The 16,482-nt window shown below is 36.0% G+C and overlaps 1 protein-coding gene across 3 annotated transcripts in view; it reads right to left on the reverse strand.

Annotated features, from left to right (window-relative positions):
* The window catches only part of RUFY3 (RUN and FYVE domain containing 3), a 53,555-nt gene that overhangs the window by 24,805 nt on the left and 12,268 nt on the right, over positions 1–16,482 (reverse strand). For all 3 annotated transcript variants that reach the window (XM_004681232.2, XM_012724146.1, XM_004681233.2), the window contains 5 exons: positions 7,023–7,196; positions 6,159–6,276; positions 5,273–5,374; positions 1,755–1,878; positions 238–299 (listed from right to left, as the gene is read on the reverse strand). In XM_004681232.2, coding sequence (XP_004681289.1) covers positions 238–299; positions 1,755–1,878; positions 5,273–5,374; positions 6,159–6,276; positions 7,023–7,196 — 580 coding nt within the window. The remainder of the gene's footprint in view (positions 1–237; positions 300–1,754; positions 1,879–5,272; positions 5,375–6,158; positions 6,277–7,022; positions 7,197–16,482) is intronic.

Consider the following 16,482-nt stretch of genomic DNA (forward strand, 5'->3'; position numbering starts at 1 on the left):
AAAAAAGAATACCATGTTTCAAATACTACTTAGAGATGAAGCATTGGATTTCTTTTACAAATATGTTTAATTTGTTTGCCACAATCCCAAGAGCAGGAAAATTACTTAACTAAAATCCTTTTCAGAGCATAGAAGTCATATTAAAAGCTATACCAGCAGAAATTCAGCAAATAGGTTAAAGCAGTAGTTGTAAACTTTAAATACTGTAAGAAACCACCTAATTTTCTGTGTACATACCCTTCACTACCTTTACTGCTGTTCCCATCCTTCAGATACATCGAAAAATCTATAACTCCAACCTACAAAAAGAATTTATAGAATTTAGTATAAAATTAGATGTATTTCCAAAGGCATAACACAATGCCTAACACAAAATAGGAATATAATCATGGAGTTAATAGACATTTCTGATGAAAATTTAGTGTGTTATTATTATAATTAGGAATTAACAAGGGCTATATGTAACTAAAAAATCAAGACTAAGCCAATAGAACTTAGTCTTGACCAGATCATGACTAAGAAAGCCAACAGAAAAAAATCTCATCTACTTTTAAGATTTAAAGTTTCTTTTATGCTTATTTCAGGTATCTGCTACTGAGTCCCTAGTCATTTTGAGAATACATTAAAAAAATTATAAAACATAAAGCACATTTATTATAAAAGCTTCAGAAGATACAGATATCACAGAAGGAAGTAAAACAAATACCATCATCCCAACTGCCCAAAGATGACCACTGTAACATCTGGTATTGTTCTTCCAAACACTCATTAATACATATGTCTAATTTCAATTTTATTTTCAGGTTACTTCTTTTGGAAAATATAGATCAAACTCTTACACTTCCTTTTCCATTTTCTCAGAATAAAATGTAACAGAAATTCATTACATTTCACACATAAGGGGTAAGAAGTAGCCATAGTGAATGATGTATCAGCTTTCTTCACTGACATGTATTCAGAGTGCACTGTAAATACTAACTCCTTTACCTCTCACAATAACCCTGTGAAATAGACAAGGGTACTCTTTAATTAACCTGAATTACAAAAAGGAATCTGAAACTTCAATAAAATAAGTAACTATAAAATATTCACTTAGAAAATGAAGAAGTCAGAATTGAGTCTGAAAAATTTGGCTTCAGTTATGTCGTCATTAACTACCATGCCTCACTGGGTTTACTATTTAAGTCATGTGTGTGTATGTGTGTGTGTTGTGTGTGTGTGTGTGTTGTTTGTACAAATATTTTTAACAGGATCTAAGTCAAGAATTGGAAAAACAGTTTCTCCTTGGTGGTGCAGGGGTTAAAGTCTCAGGACTATTAAGCTATTGCCAGCCAATGCAGCATGAGATTGATCCCAGGCTAGGGAACTGACCCACATGGCACGGCTGACCTCTCCTGTCTAGCTGGCTGCTCCCCTCAGCAAAGTGTTTTGGTGGATCTGCCTGTTTTTCTCACCGTTCTGTCTCTGGTGAATCTTCTCATCCCCTGCACCTTGGCCTACACCCCATTTCTTATATGCATAAGAAAATAAATAAATCTAAGAAAAAAAAAAGAATTTGAAAAACATTCATAAGGCATAAATGATCCAACTTGAAAGGAAAAATAATTTTTATGTTCACATTGTATTGTAATTAAAGGAAATCTCATCTATGATCCACAGAATTCCCCTAATTTGATTGGTAAAATCTGATCAGTCTAAATTCAGATATAACAAAACTCAGAGTGACAGTAACTAACTGTGCGTCCTTCTCATACCTGAGAGTCTAAATCTTCTCCTTTCATACAGAAATTGGCATCAATGACATTCAGACCCACCAACAGACCAGCAATTATAGCACCTTCTTCTTCCATCATGAGGGCATTGGGTTCATAGAATTCACTGTAAAAGGAATTCACGAAAATACTCTATTTTAATAAAACTTCATGAATACAATGATGCAATCATGAGACAAGGACAAAAATGTTTGCTCCATGGTTGCATATAACCAGCTATGATAACAGTAAAAAAGTAAACCAAGGATGACTTGGATAAATAAAGGTATTGAATAAATATTTTAGACTATAGGCACATGAATAGACCAAATAGGTACCTGAAAGAAATGTAATTAGAGGGGGATTTTTACTTAAGTGATTATTTATGCTTTACTCACATTTTTTTGTATTTATGATATACTATGGGATAATTCCTTTCATACATCTTTAAAAAAACTTGTTTCTCAAATTTTGCCTTTTTTCTTATTTTAATTCTGTTTAGCTACCACATTCCTTTGACATGAATAAACATTTTGCAAATATGATCTGTTGCATTATATATATATATTATATTAATTTTGACTCCTTATAAGAATCTTACAATTCTACAAACTAGTGAGTTGTTAGGAAGTTGATGTATAAACCTTTCTGATTATTTGTGGAGATATGCACACATTTTTGAAGGATACCAAAAAGTGTTATACTGTTAAACTGGCATGATTTTTTAAAAATTTAACAACACTGTATCTTTCTATTTCAAAAGAAACAGTTTTGTGCAGCTTCGTTTACACTAGTTTTTTTAACATACCACTAAATAGACATAGTATTACTTACTTAACAAAACTTTCTTTTCCTTAACTACTCTCCTATAAATAGTAAACTCTTCTTGGCTTTATATAAAATCCTGCAGGGCTGACATAACTGGCTAAAATAATTTAAAAACAAAAAGGCAAAAGGAAAGTCTTTTAATTACAAATAGAGAAATATTTTAAGACACACAGATGATTAAATATTGCTTCACTACAACATCTAATTATGATACACAAAAATATTTTTTGCTTTTTAATTTCTAAGACATTTTCAGCCATAACAGACTCAAAGAAAAAACTAAAGGCAGAGTACTTGAATTATTCAGTACTTGAAGTCACAGTTAACTAATTTGTGCTCTATGATGAGCCAAATTATATTGAATATCCATTGATTTGAAATATTCATTTTCAACCATGATTAAAATATTATTGAAAGTTATTCACTTTTAAAAGTCACCTACGACTGTACATGGTCAACCTCAATCACTGGTAATAACTCATGGAGTCCTTCCTTTTTTTCATTCTAATATTAAAAAATGGTAAAACAGCTCAAGAACAGTTTATAAATACCCTGAAAATTATTTACTTTTCAATAACTGATCACATGCCATTTTTGATCTTTGGTAACCTGTGAAGGAAACTGAGTACAATTGGAATAAACAGTTTATTCTTCCATAAACCATATAGTGCCTACTTTTAGTGTTGGTTTAGGCCATGCAATATTTTATGTGTGACAGTCATATATACTGTTGTATGCCATGGAAGTGCATTCATCTTCATTGCTGGATGGTACCCTGAGGTAGGAACATACCACATGGGATCCACGTGCAAGCTACAGTGCTTCTCTGAACACCTGGCTTTGGTATATACGTGCATTTTGTTAGATTTGTTACTAATATAGAAGTGAAATTGCTGGGTTGAAGTGAGTGAAGCTATATATAAAATACTGTGCTGGGGGAAGTGGCTAACAGTTAAAAAAGAACCATTTTGGCCAGTTCAAAAGACTAAACACATTTACTCTGGTGCTCTGCTAGATAAGAAGCTAATTTTTCAGATGCTGATTTGAATCACACAATTTGAAGAATGACACTTGTCTATGGTCATTAACAATTTGAACACTAGACCTTATGCCATTGAAAGGCTTGATCCTTGGAAAGTTGAGCCTTCCTTCTATAGATATAAAGTCCCCCTGAATGGTCCCTATTTCTTTCTCCTGATTTATTTTCTTAGGCCAGAAAACAGCAACCAATAGCACATACAGCTACTGCAGCATTAAGATATTGCTCCATACTATGATGTACGATGCAATTCTTGTAAAAACTAGGTTCTTGCATAATTTTGCCATCACTTTAAATTCTTAGTTGTTCTTAGAAGCAATCTGTTATATTTGAATTTCTTTTGGCAAATAACAAAGTATTTGTAAGAAAGTAAACAAATCATACAAATGCATTTTCATAAGGAGAACAAACTCAACACTCAGTGCCTAAGAAACAGTATCAGACATAGTCACCTTCTGTGTCCTTCTGTCTATTTACTCCCCCTACCCTACCAGTGGTAGCACATTTCCTGACTTCTATCATGAAAGATGAATTTTGCATATTTCTGACTGTTAAATGGCATAATACACAATGAATTTTTCATGCCTGGTTTCTTTTGTCCAACATTATATCTGTGAAATTAATCAATATTGCTGTGTATGGTTGCTAGATGGTATCGCATTGATACCATATGAATGGGTCAATATTTACTTAGCTATATACTGTGAATAAACAATAGAATCTATCACAAACATTATAACAGCTACCAACAATCTTGTTCACGTCTTCTGTCACACAAGTAGAATACGGGTCAGAAAGTATGTTTTGATCAAGTTTTATTTGATAGCTTCTCTATCAATCATTAGCAGAACATTAAAGTTACTTCAAAGCTTCACAAACACTTGGTATTGTCTATATAATTTTAAGCAATTTGATGGTAGGAAGGGGAAGCATAGGTATAACACTGGCATCTTAATTTGCATTTGTGTGATGGCTCCTGAAGTTTTATATGCACCTTTATATATTTCTTGGCCATTTCTGTTTCTTTTGTAAAAAGAAACCTATTCCTTTATCTATTTACTGTTTGGCTGCCTTTTTCTTATTGTACTGAAGAGTTCTTTAAGTACTCTGAATAGGCATCATTTGTAGAATATATGTAGTACATGCTACAAATATCTCCTTTTATTCCATGTGGGATGCCTTTTGTTCTTAGTGTTAATTGTAGACCAATTTACCCCTTTATGCATAGCACTTCTTGTACCCCCTTTAAGAAGTTTTTGCTTATCTACATTTTCTTCTAAAAGATACACTGTTTCTTATACTCATTTGTATCATGATCCATCAGGAAATATTTTGCATACTATATTAACATTCTGTGTTAATTTCTTGTCTTCTGGATTTATAGTAACATGTTAAGGGTCATTCCTACTCTCTGGAGGTATTAAATTTTGGCCTGCCCAGCAAAGGACCATCTACTGATAGGTCCACAGATGCAGACTGAACACACGTAATATAAAAATAACTACAACTGAGTATGTGTGTGGGGGGGGAAGGTATTACCTGAACTACGTGAAAATGTCTGATCTACCTGTTTCTGATCTACAATTTATATGCTCTGACTTCATATGATGTAGAGCATGGCACAAAAAGAACAAAATTTAAGAAAAATTCATACCTAAGAAGTTCCTTCTTATTGATCAAAGCTTTCATATATTCTGAAAGTTTCTTTTGCATTAATGCCAAACGAAGCCAGGCTCTTCCTCTGCCTACTGGTGTCCTACAAAAACACAGAAAACAAACAATTAAAAGTAACAGAAGAGGGCCTTAGTGATAAACTGCCTTACTCTTGCTAATGATCCCCCACTGTAACATGCTACTCACGACCTCTCCCAAGACATTCCTACTCGAGGGATTCTGTGTGGAACCCAAGAGGTGTGTTTGGGACTAAAACTCTTGCAAAAAATTAAAAATTATTTACTGAATGAGACCGCCATTTGAAGCCAAGATCTCTGGGATGCCCAACTAAAATTTGCATCAGATTAATGTTAGGCAAATCATCATAAATTTAATGTGAATCATGGAAATACCCAAGTACTAACAAGGCAGATGCTATTAGGCTTTAACCTGATTTAACTTAAATCTACTTATTTGGTAAGATATCACTAAACTTTTGCAAGTTCTGAGGCAGGTTCCGGGGTATCTGCTTTTGTAGCTCACCTGACACTGTTTTAATCTTGGCTCTCAAATTCCACTGAACACAATTTTTTTTTTGGCCACCTCCCTACATATAATTTCTTGACTCATAAATGATTCCCACAGTATTAAAAAAAAAAAAAAAAGGAACTGTTTGTATTTTAACATAAAGACAACCTCTCAGATTAATAATAATTTTTTCATGGGTACACTTAATCTACATTATCAGTTCTCTTATAACAGTGCCAATTCATAACAAATTATGCATTTCGGATTCTTATAAAAGTTATTATGAGCATCATCATTTTTAGGCTCACTCTTCAAGGAAACTGTTTTACTGGACAAACAGAATTCAACCTTAAACTTACTTAAGTCCCGGAAGATCTTTGACACTGGCTGTTATCTCTCCAGCTTCTGGAACAAGTTTTTCTACCAGTTCTAGAGGCCCCCAAAAGGATTTATTTTGTCCAAGAAAAGTTTTCTTAGCTAAGGTAGTAAAAACAAAATCGTATTTTAATATTTGCAAGCAAACCATCAATACACACACACACACACACACACACACATGTACTACCTTCCTGTCTATGTAGGGCTTTTTTCATTCTAGATTATTACTTCTTAAATTATTAATGCTTTCAGAATAGATAACATGAAATAACGAAAATCTCTTTATTTTCCAAGATTCAGCTCTTCCTTTTTACAGGAAGAATTTATGGACTAGCTCTAGCATGTAATAAAACATTTTGGCAATATAGCACTTAAAGCCATGTGGTAGTGAAGAAAACAGTTCAATGAAAACAAAATTAACCTAGACACATATCACACATATTAGGAAAGGGAGAGGAAAGGAAGCAAAAGTGATCAAGCCGGGAGCAAGGAGAGGAGATCTGAATTCTAGCACTAGCTGAGCCCACCCCCCGCCCCCTCAACTGGGTGACCCTGCCAGGGCACATCCCATTTTAGACCTATTTCCACCTGTCAAACAGGACTGCTGATCTGGAGTAGACACATGTAATCACTGTTCTACTTTTAGCATGTAATAATATTTGTTTTCTAAGCCCTCAGATTCTTAAAATGAACTATATCCTTGTGATCATATATGCTGCATTCCAGTGGGTTATTATTAATGCAAACAAACCTTAGTCTTTAGCACCACAAAAAATGTTTTCTTTTGGTGCACATATTGCTAGGAAACAGTCACATGCACCCTCGCATTTTGAGGCCATGCCTACCTTTCAGGCCGTGTTTCAGGCAGTGCTCCATCACTACGAAGAACTGCTGAAGAGGTGCGTAGTCAGAGTCCAGAGTCCTCCCCAGGTTCAGCGCTGACTCAATCAGGCCCTTGATGCTCAGTTTAGCCATGTTCATCAGATTCATGCGTTCGTTAGCCATGAGATAGTTAGGATCTGCAGTCAAAAGTAGGAGAACAAAGTTTGGTTACTTGAAATAGGGCGTTAAAAATTCAGTGTGATTTCACTGTGTTGCCACCTGCATTCATGGTGCAAAAGCGAAGGCGGCTGGTATCCTGGCAGAATTCAGGCAGTGGCACCAAGCTTTACCATTAGCTGCAGTCATATTCTCCACATGCACCTGTTGCTAAAAAAGACAAAAATATGCCAGTTTCCCTCAGGACCACCCTCTATAAATCATTAAAAACGATCTATTTTATCAAATTTCATGCCTTACATGCACAGTCTTTTTTTTTTTAATAAAAAAGTTAATTTTAAAACAATTTTCAAAATTTTTTTTTCATCTCAATTGTAATCCCCACGGGTTTCCCATCACCAAATCACCCCTGTGCCACCACCATAGTCCCGTGCATTTCCCCCCCTTCCCCCCCCCCCCCGTTTTTGATCCCATTCCCCTCTCCACCCCCACATAATGTCTCTGGTCTATGGTTGTTCATTATTTTTGTTATTTTCTCGCCTGGTCCATTATACTCCTGCTATGAGTGAAACCATCCAGTATTTTTCTTTCTCTTTCTGGCTTATCTCACTAAGCATGATCTTTTCCAGCTCCATCCAAGTTGCTGCAAAAGACATGTGTTTCTCTTTTTTGGTTGCTGAGTAATATTCCATTGTATATATGTACCACATCTTTCTAATCCAGTCATCTACTTTTGGGCATTTGGGCTGCTTCCATGTTTTTCCAATTGTAAATAAAGCAGCAATAAACATGGGGGTACAAGTATCTTTTTCAATCAGTGTTTTTGTGTTTTTTGGGTAGATACCTAGGAGTGGGATTGCTGGGTCATAGGGAAGCTCCATGTTTAGCAGTTTGAGGAACCTCCAAACAGTTTTCCATAGTGGTTGTACTAGTTTGCATTCCCACCAGCAATGCAGGAGAGTTCCTTTTTCTCCACATCCTCGCCAACATTTGTTGTTGCTAGTTGTTTGAAGATGTCATGCACAGTCTTTTAATATCCTCGCCACTGCCTCTTCCACCACACTCACAGCTCCCTGCTTCCAACCTTGCCCTGTCCCCTCACTCGCTACGCACTTTGTGAAGTGCGCTGAAAAGCAGGGGAAAGAGGATAAAACACTTAAATTTTTCTTCAAATATACTATTTGCATTATCAGTTTTTATGCCTTCTGGGCATCATTATTTAGATGTAGCATTATTAAATAAGTCAAAAATATTTACTATTAGTATAGGACAGTATTAGAACTTTATCACACTCTATGTGTGACTCTCACCAACCAGACAGAATAACGGTATAAGAGACCAGGTACATTTCGTCTGACAGCACTCGGTAATCTAAGTGTTTACTGCCTTCATTTATTGGTATGCACTGCCAGGCACTGCATGCTTCTTCTTAAAACTATGTCTTAATTCCTCTTTACATCATACAAGGAGACCATTACCAAGAGCCATTTTACAAGGAAGGAAAATGAACCCAGAACATCAAGTGCTCCCCAGGGCCAGGAATAGAGGAACAAAAGACAGACTCCAAACTTTGCGATCTACTTAAAATGAATCAATGTCATCAAATAACGTTTATCCTTCCTGATGATCATTCATTTATATCGTTATCTTATTAAATCCTTGTGACTCTTTCATTTAATACTTCCCCTTCTTTTTGGGTGGTAAAGCTAACCAGGTCAAGGCCAAGTAGTTCATAAATGGCAGTTTGAATCTGAAGGAAATGCTTCTTTTTCCTCTGACATGTGCATACTCCCAAACATGAAATTTCTATAAAAAGTGAAAAAAAGCTGAGAAATCTATATTCTACTTTTTCTTGGGGGTGGGGGGCTAATAAAACTATGAAAGTACTAACGTGAATGTAGTACCATAATACAAATAAGCAACATAAGACATTATTTTATTCAAACTGTCGAAATAACCTTTCTCATACAGTCTTCATTTATAGATTGCTTTCACAGTTAAGTGACTAGAATCAGAAGGTCAGAATTTCAGCTAAACTTCTCTATGAAGTTTAAGGACTTTAGACTTATGTAGTTTCAACTCTCAAATCTTTGTTTGTTGTGATGGTCTGAGGTAAATCTGTAGAGAAATACTTTACCACGAAAGTCCGAATTGGTATATATTGCCATCAATTCTTCTTTGCAAACAAACTAATATTTTGCAGCTTTTGTTCAGGGTAGATTAACTTGTCAAGTCTAGAAAAAGCTCACAAGGGTTCACTGACATACACGAAAAACTACTCCATGAGAAGCAACCATGAAGAACAACTTTGTCAGTTATTAATTTCCAACATTACCAGCATGATCTTGCATAGTAACTGGGAAAAGGAAAAAGGGTAAGTATAAGAGGGTATGCATGGATACTGATGGAGAATGACTGGCTTCTCACTGAATGTCTACCAATAGATAAAAAAATGTGGAGTTGATAACTATAGTCTAAATAATGCACTAGTCAAGTTTATTAATTGATCCCAATCTAGTTAGAACTGGTCAGTGAGCAGAGCTAGTACTTGGAATGGATTATAGACCTGCACCACACTTTGAGATGTATTTCCAGTAGTGATGGATTTATACCAGACCTAATTATTGTACCTTTTATAATTAGCTGAAATGTTTGCCTCTGACTGAGCTCTTGGAGCATATAAACTAAAGAAAATGACTAAATTTCAATTACCTTGCACTCTCTTAGTATAGTGTTCTGATCTATTTGAAGTGACCTGCATCAAAATCAAGCATACCCACCCATTCTTTAGAAATATTATTTTCAACCTTGGCATTACTGGCATTTTTAAAAAACAGAAATTGACAAGATTATTCTAAAATACATGTGGAAATAAAAAAGATGCTGAATAATGAAAACAAACTTGAAAAAGAAAAGCATTGCTGGAAGGCCAACAATTTCCTGATTCCAAAACTTATGATGAGCAGCAGTAATCAAGGCTGTGTGATACTGTCATAAGACAGACACACTGATTAATGGAAACAAGTTGAAAGTCTCAAAACTCACACAATCATGCCAATTGATTTACAAGGGTGCCAACACAGTTCAATTGGGAAAAATAACAATAACAATTTCAAAACAGTCCTAGGAGAGTAGGATCTTCACATGCAAAACAGTACTACAAAAAAAAAAAAAGCAAAAGCAAAAACTATGAGACCTTTAAAAGAAGGTCTAAATCTTTGTGACATGGGTTAGGCAATGGTTTTTCAGATGACACCAAATTCACAAGTAACAAAAACACACACACAAAGTGAAAAACTTTAGTAGGTCAAAGAACATTATTAAGAAAGTGAAAAGACAACCCACAGAATAGGAGAAAATATTTACAGATCAAATTTAGTGCCCAGGATATATAAAGAATTCATAATTCAACAACAAAAGCCAACTTTTGTGAAAGAGAATAGGTAAAGGGTATGAAGAAAAAGAAATGCAAATGACCACTCAGTACGGGAAAAATCCAAGCCACAGTGAGATACCACCTCATATTCACCTGAATGGATTAAGAAAACTCAAAAGATTAAAAAGGAAAATAACAGTATTGATAAGAATGCGGAGGAACTGAAACCCTTGTGTACTGCTGGTAAAAACATATAAGGGGGCTGTGCACTTGCTTTGAAAAAGAGCCTAACAGTTCCTAGAAAGGCGAAATGCAATTGCCTATGACCAAGGAATTCCATCTTAGGAATATACCCAACAGAAATGAGAGACTTCCACATAAATTTCACACACAAATGCCCATAGGAATGTCATTCATAATAGCAAAACGTGGAAACAGCCAAAAATGCCCATTAACCAATGAATGGATAAATAAAACGTGGTGTCTGCACAAAACAGCGTTACCAAGCAACAGTAAGGAATGACAGGCTGGTGCCGAGAGGGACATGTGAGGAGGACGCTGGTGGGCGAATGAAGTCAGACACATGGGGGGGTCCCTTACTTTATGATTCTGTTTATAAAAAAATCCAGAAGAGGCACATCTGTATTGACAGAAAGTAGGTTAGTAGTTGCAGGATACTGAAGGGAAGAGAGATCTGGGAATATCTGCTAATAGGTATAAGGTTTCTTTATTTTAAAAGAGCAGGTTAACTAGGGAAAGGAGGAAGAAAAAAGGGAGGAAGCTGCATAATCACAGGTGGCCAGAAGAGCTGCTACTACTGGTTTCAAAGGAAAAGAGGTTTGTGAAAAGAAACACCTGCATATTCCCAGACAACTGGGAGAGGTGCCAGTACAGGGCTTCTTTTTGGGTAAAAATAATTTGTGATTTGATAGTGAATATCCTAAAAAAAACCCTGTACATTTTAAAAAGTGGCAGCCCTTATAGTATGTGAATGGTTTTTCACTAAAACTTACTAAAAAACAACCCCCCCCCCAAAAAAACCCCAAAACCGAGACTTAAGAGATGCAATAATGTGTATCTTGTAGGGACCCTGATTTAGATAAACCAACTGAAAAAAGCAGATTTGAAACTTATTTATTCTACAGAAGCTAGTTCTGTGTGATAACAACAATAAACCCTTTTGGTTCGGGCTTTAGCATTAAAATAAATAAGCTTAACAGGTGATTTAACTTTCCCAAATCACTGTTTTACACACTACTTTTTTTGGGTGAGGTTTGGTGAAATTATATATATACATACATACATACATACATACATACATACATACATATATATAGTGGTTCTTCACACAGATCCTAAAACCCTTGCAATTTCCTAAGTGGTAAGAATGGTAAGAACATACTGTGTTGCATTTATTATTGGTCCCCCATTAGCTTAAATAACTATCTATATAATAAAAGGTAAAAGGAGCACTTTATGTTATCCACAGCAATTCCCTTTCAAACCACACCTGAATTTAGGTAACTTCTGGAAAGTCCCTGAAGATGGGAGGGCTGGTGGTAAAGGAGCCATCACACCCCAGTGCCCAACTCCATGGAAGGGAAAAGGCTGAAGACCTAGTGCAATCACCAGCAGGCAATGATGTAATTCATCGTGCCTACCTAAGGATGCTTCCATAAATGGTTTGGAAGTTTCAGGGTTGGTGAGCATATCACAGTGCTCAGAGGTCCAGAGAAGGCAAGGACGCTCCATCCACACTCCTTCCCACACACTCTGCCCTATTTCATCAACCTGTTTCTCAGTTACATCATTTTATAATATATAGGCAACACAGCAAATGTACTCCTTTCCTGAGTTCTGCGCCATTCTAGCAAATTATTAAACCAGAAGGGGGTGTCATAGAAACCTCTGGTTTACAGCACAGCAACACTTGGGATTGGCATCAAAGTGAGGCTGTCCTGCAGTGCTGAGCCCTTAGCCTGCGGACTCCACACCAACCCTACTTACAGCTTATCAGAATTGAATTGGTTGGTGTGGGGGAAGAAGTTTCATATACTGGGTGCCAAAGGTGTTGTGAACAGTAGAGGAAGAATTGTTTGTCTTTAAGGCATCTAATTCTCTAATCTTTAATAGATGTCCTTTTACTAAGCTTGTCCAAGAATTCCATATGAAATCACATTGATTTTTTTTCCCTTTGGAGTCCATATCACAATACAATCAATTTTACTCCTGAAAAGTTTCCCAAATTTTGTCTCATACCACAGAAGAACACCGGGAATATTTTGAAGTTAGGAAAATAATCAGCTTTCTTTGTTTTGGTAACAACCTAAGAAAATAGGCTGCCTTAAGTTATCCATATAAATAATTTAACTGGCTGCTAGGTGGTAAACTGTAACAGTCAGATCGCTGATCTAGAAGAGTTAGGTCTCATATTCCTTGAGTGATGTAGGGGACATTGTTTATGTCTTTATACTTCACCTGTAAGTACTGGTGAACAATACTCCTTGGATGTCTTTATTGGTTGTATCAAGATGGTGGGGCCCTGACCACTCTTACACAGCGCATTTCTCAGGGTTGTTTATGCAGCAGATAATCATTAGATGAGAATCTCTTATTGCTTCCTATAAAAGCTATGGTTTCCTCAGTCTCAAGCGTTCTTCAAGCTACAACACAAACCCACCAGGTGCATACTTCCTGCTGAGCCAGAGTCTCCCAGGTGGGACTCTGGTGCTAGAGGAACTGACATAAAAATGGTGACGCACACAATGCTTGCAGTGTCACAAATAATAAAGACCTCTGTTTCTGAACTAGGAGTCTTGTGTCCTTTGTAGCATGCAAGAAAGAATAACCAGCTAGTTTTTAGATTACAATTAGGGAACTAACCAAAAAATCAGGAATGCTTGTCTTTAACTCACTGGAATATTGTACACCTATGATCCAAATGACACACCACCAAAATAGTGATAAAAGCATAAATGTCAATATATTATATAGGGTGTACCCTATATGTGAAACAAAGAAAACATGGAGAAGATACTCCAAGTGATGGTAATAGGTGGGCAAAGTGAGATGACAGAACAGAAACAAAATGGGCAATTCTTCCATGAGAATATGGGAAAACACAGGAAGGAGAGTTGGAGGATAAGGTTCTAAAACTATACTTGCAAACTCAACAATCAGGCAAGGGAGGAAGTAGGAGGCTTCAAATTTTCTTTGGGGATTGTAAATCTGAGCGGATTAATGCAAAGTGAATCTGTGGGTAGAGGATGAAGATGGCCTGCTGGGAGGAACTCTATCTGGTAAGGAAGCTGAGGCATAAGTTACCTTAACAGTTTTTGCCTTTCAGAGACCGGAAACCTGTGCTAAAAATGGAAATAAAAAGTGAATAAGTGTTTGGGGGTAAGAGGTAAGTTCAGCTTTTAGATACAGGATATTTATGTAGTAGCATTCCTTACATAATGTTCATCATAGTTGCATACAGAATTCAAGTTTGGGGGTTGGATGATGATAGTACCAATTATTAGAAAAGGAGCATTCACCAGAGAAGAAAGTTTAATAAAAAAAAAATAGTTTCTTAGTGGCCAATGTTGAAATGCATTTGCACACACACACACACACACACGCATATCCCCTCCTCCCACCAAGAGAGATAACAGATAATATTATAAAGTCTATCAAGTTGAATGTCTCAACACCCTAGTGGACTATTAGGTCAATTTAACATGCTCCCCACATAGTAAGGTCATGCACTGTTTCATGACATTTTTTAGATCTTGGTGGTGCTCACAACATGTTACCCAGATATAGCAACATTGCATACTGAATATCTGAAGCTGAAGGAATTTAAGAAAACAGCTGAAGCAGGAGACATACCTCTACATGAAAGCTAACATCCTGTCCTGTAGGAAGGGAGACAGCCTTATCACAGAGACAGAGAACTTAGGGTTGAGGTTATAATGAACTTGTTACTTTTTCACCATTTTACTACCCTTAGCCCAAGTCCCTCATTAAATTTTCACAAACTTATTCGTTCTTGGTCTCAAAAGTATGAAACTTCTAAGCTTTGATTACTTCTTCAGGTCTTCCTTCATTGTCTTGTGTTGACTCATAGGTACATTTAAAAATTTAGTAAAATTTGTAAGCATTTCTATCAATTTGTCTTGTGTCACTTTAAATCTGAGGTATAAGATTTGTGAGGAAAGAGGAAAATTTTCCTTCCCTATAATACACATCAGTAAGCAATGTGTGTACTGAGTTCTCTTGAAGTATATTTTCAGTTGGTCTTGAATAAGGTTAAGTTTGAAGAACTGCAGAGCCATAGTTCAGAGCACAAGTCCTGGAGCTAGCCTGTGAGTGTGAACTCAAACAGAACTCTTCATAAACTGTGTTACCCAGGGAAAAGTACTGTTTCTTTTTGATTTTTTTTTTGGGGGGGAGATAATTGCAGAATCAAATACTGTTGTAAAAGAGAATATAGAGACAGCCTGTGCTTTTAACTCAGTTCCCTCCAAAGTAACAACTTGCAAAACTAAAGTACACATCCCAACTAGGCCACAGACATCAAATTAGTCAAAACCCAGAATGTTTCCATCCCAACAGTGATCCCTAGCATTGCCCCTTACAGTAGTACACACCTCCAACAGTCCCTGCCCCTTCTTAATCCGGGGCAGCCACTCATCTGCTCTCCATTTCTATAGTTCTGTCATTGCAAGCAGAACCATGACAGTTTGAAGCCTTTTAAATTTGCTTCTTTCATCAACATAATTCTCCAGAGATTCATCCAGGTTGCTGTGCATCCACAGCTTGTCATTCTACTGCTGTGCAATACTCTACTGGGGAAATTTCATATCTTCTACAGATCTCATTTTCCTTACTGATAAAACAGCAGGGTTTTTGAAGGTTAAACAAGTTAATATTAAGTATTTAGAAATGCTTGGGATATACTCTGAATAAAAACCACTGTTAACTATTAAACTTATGGTCTGCCACAATTATATTACTTAACAATTTAATTTAAAATGAATTTTATTGAACAAATATATGGCACAATGCTAGGTGCTAACACAAATTCTCAGATATGTTCCTTCCTTTTTTCAAGATAGTGGACTCAAGTATGTCATACTCTAAGTAAAGCAGAATAAGGAACCAGGTAAGCAATCTTGATCAGGTAATATTTCACAAAGATGTGTTATCCAAATAACACCTTGACTATCTCAACTCTTAAAGAGATGGGCAGTGACCTGAGTAAATGCAAATTCATAGAATTTTTATAAAAAGCTTGTAATAAGTATAAAAGGAATTCAAAGGTAGTAAACTATGTGCTTTTTATTATTTCATTTAAAAATAGCAAATAATGAAGTGCAATGTCAGACAACTGATAGTAGAAGCATGATACAATTCCAACCTAGCACATGTCCACTTCATAATCTAACAGACATGATTTACAGATACACTGCATGTTCAACTGGTCATCACTGTAAGAATTCACTTTACCAGAAAAATCATCAATCTTGCCAATATTAAAGATGAAAAACCTAAAAAATTAACGGTTCAAACCCACAACCTCCTAGAGTTTGTAGCCATTTTTCAGGTGGCCAGAATCCAATGTTAACATTTCACTTGTTAAGTTACCTCCATAACAACAGATAAGTAACAGAATACAACAGTGGAGCAGTGAAAGTCTCCTGCAGGGATCTAAGTCTATGTACATTATTAGTTTCCTCAGAATAGGAAGTTAGGATGGTCCTCGGGCCCTGAGTATGTAGGATAATATTCACAGCTCATATTTTGTCTTGTTATAAGTACTCATTTGCAAAGACTCTAGATTTGGTAACACAGTAAAATGTTAGCATTTCACATAACAGAACTGAGACAAATAGAAAATGGTACAAAAAGCATGAACTAAAAAAGTGACACATCATTTCTCTTCC

Source organism: Condylura cristata, unplaced genomic scaffold, assembly GCF_000260355.1.
Source record: "Condylura cristata isolate star-nosed mole 26May11 unplaced genomic scaffold, ConCri1.0 scaffold00012, whole genome shotgun sequence".
Taxonomy (NCBI): Eukaryota; Metazoa; Chordata; class Mammalia; order Eulipotyphla; family Talpidae; genus Condylura; species Condylura cristata.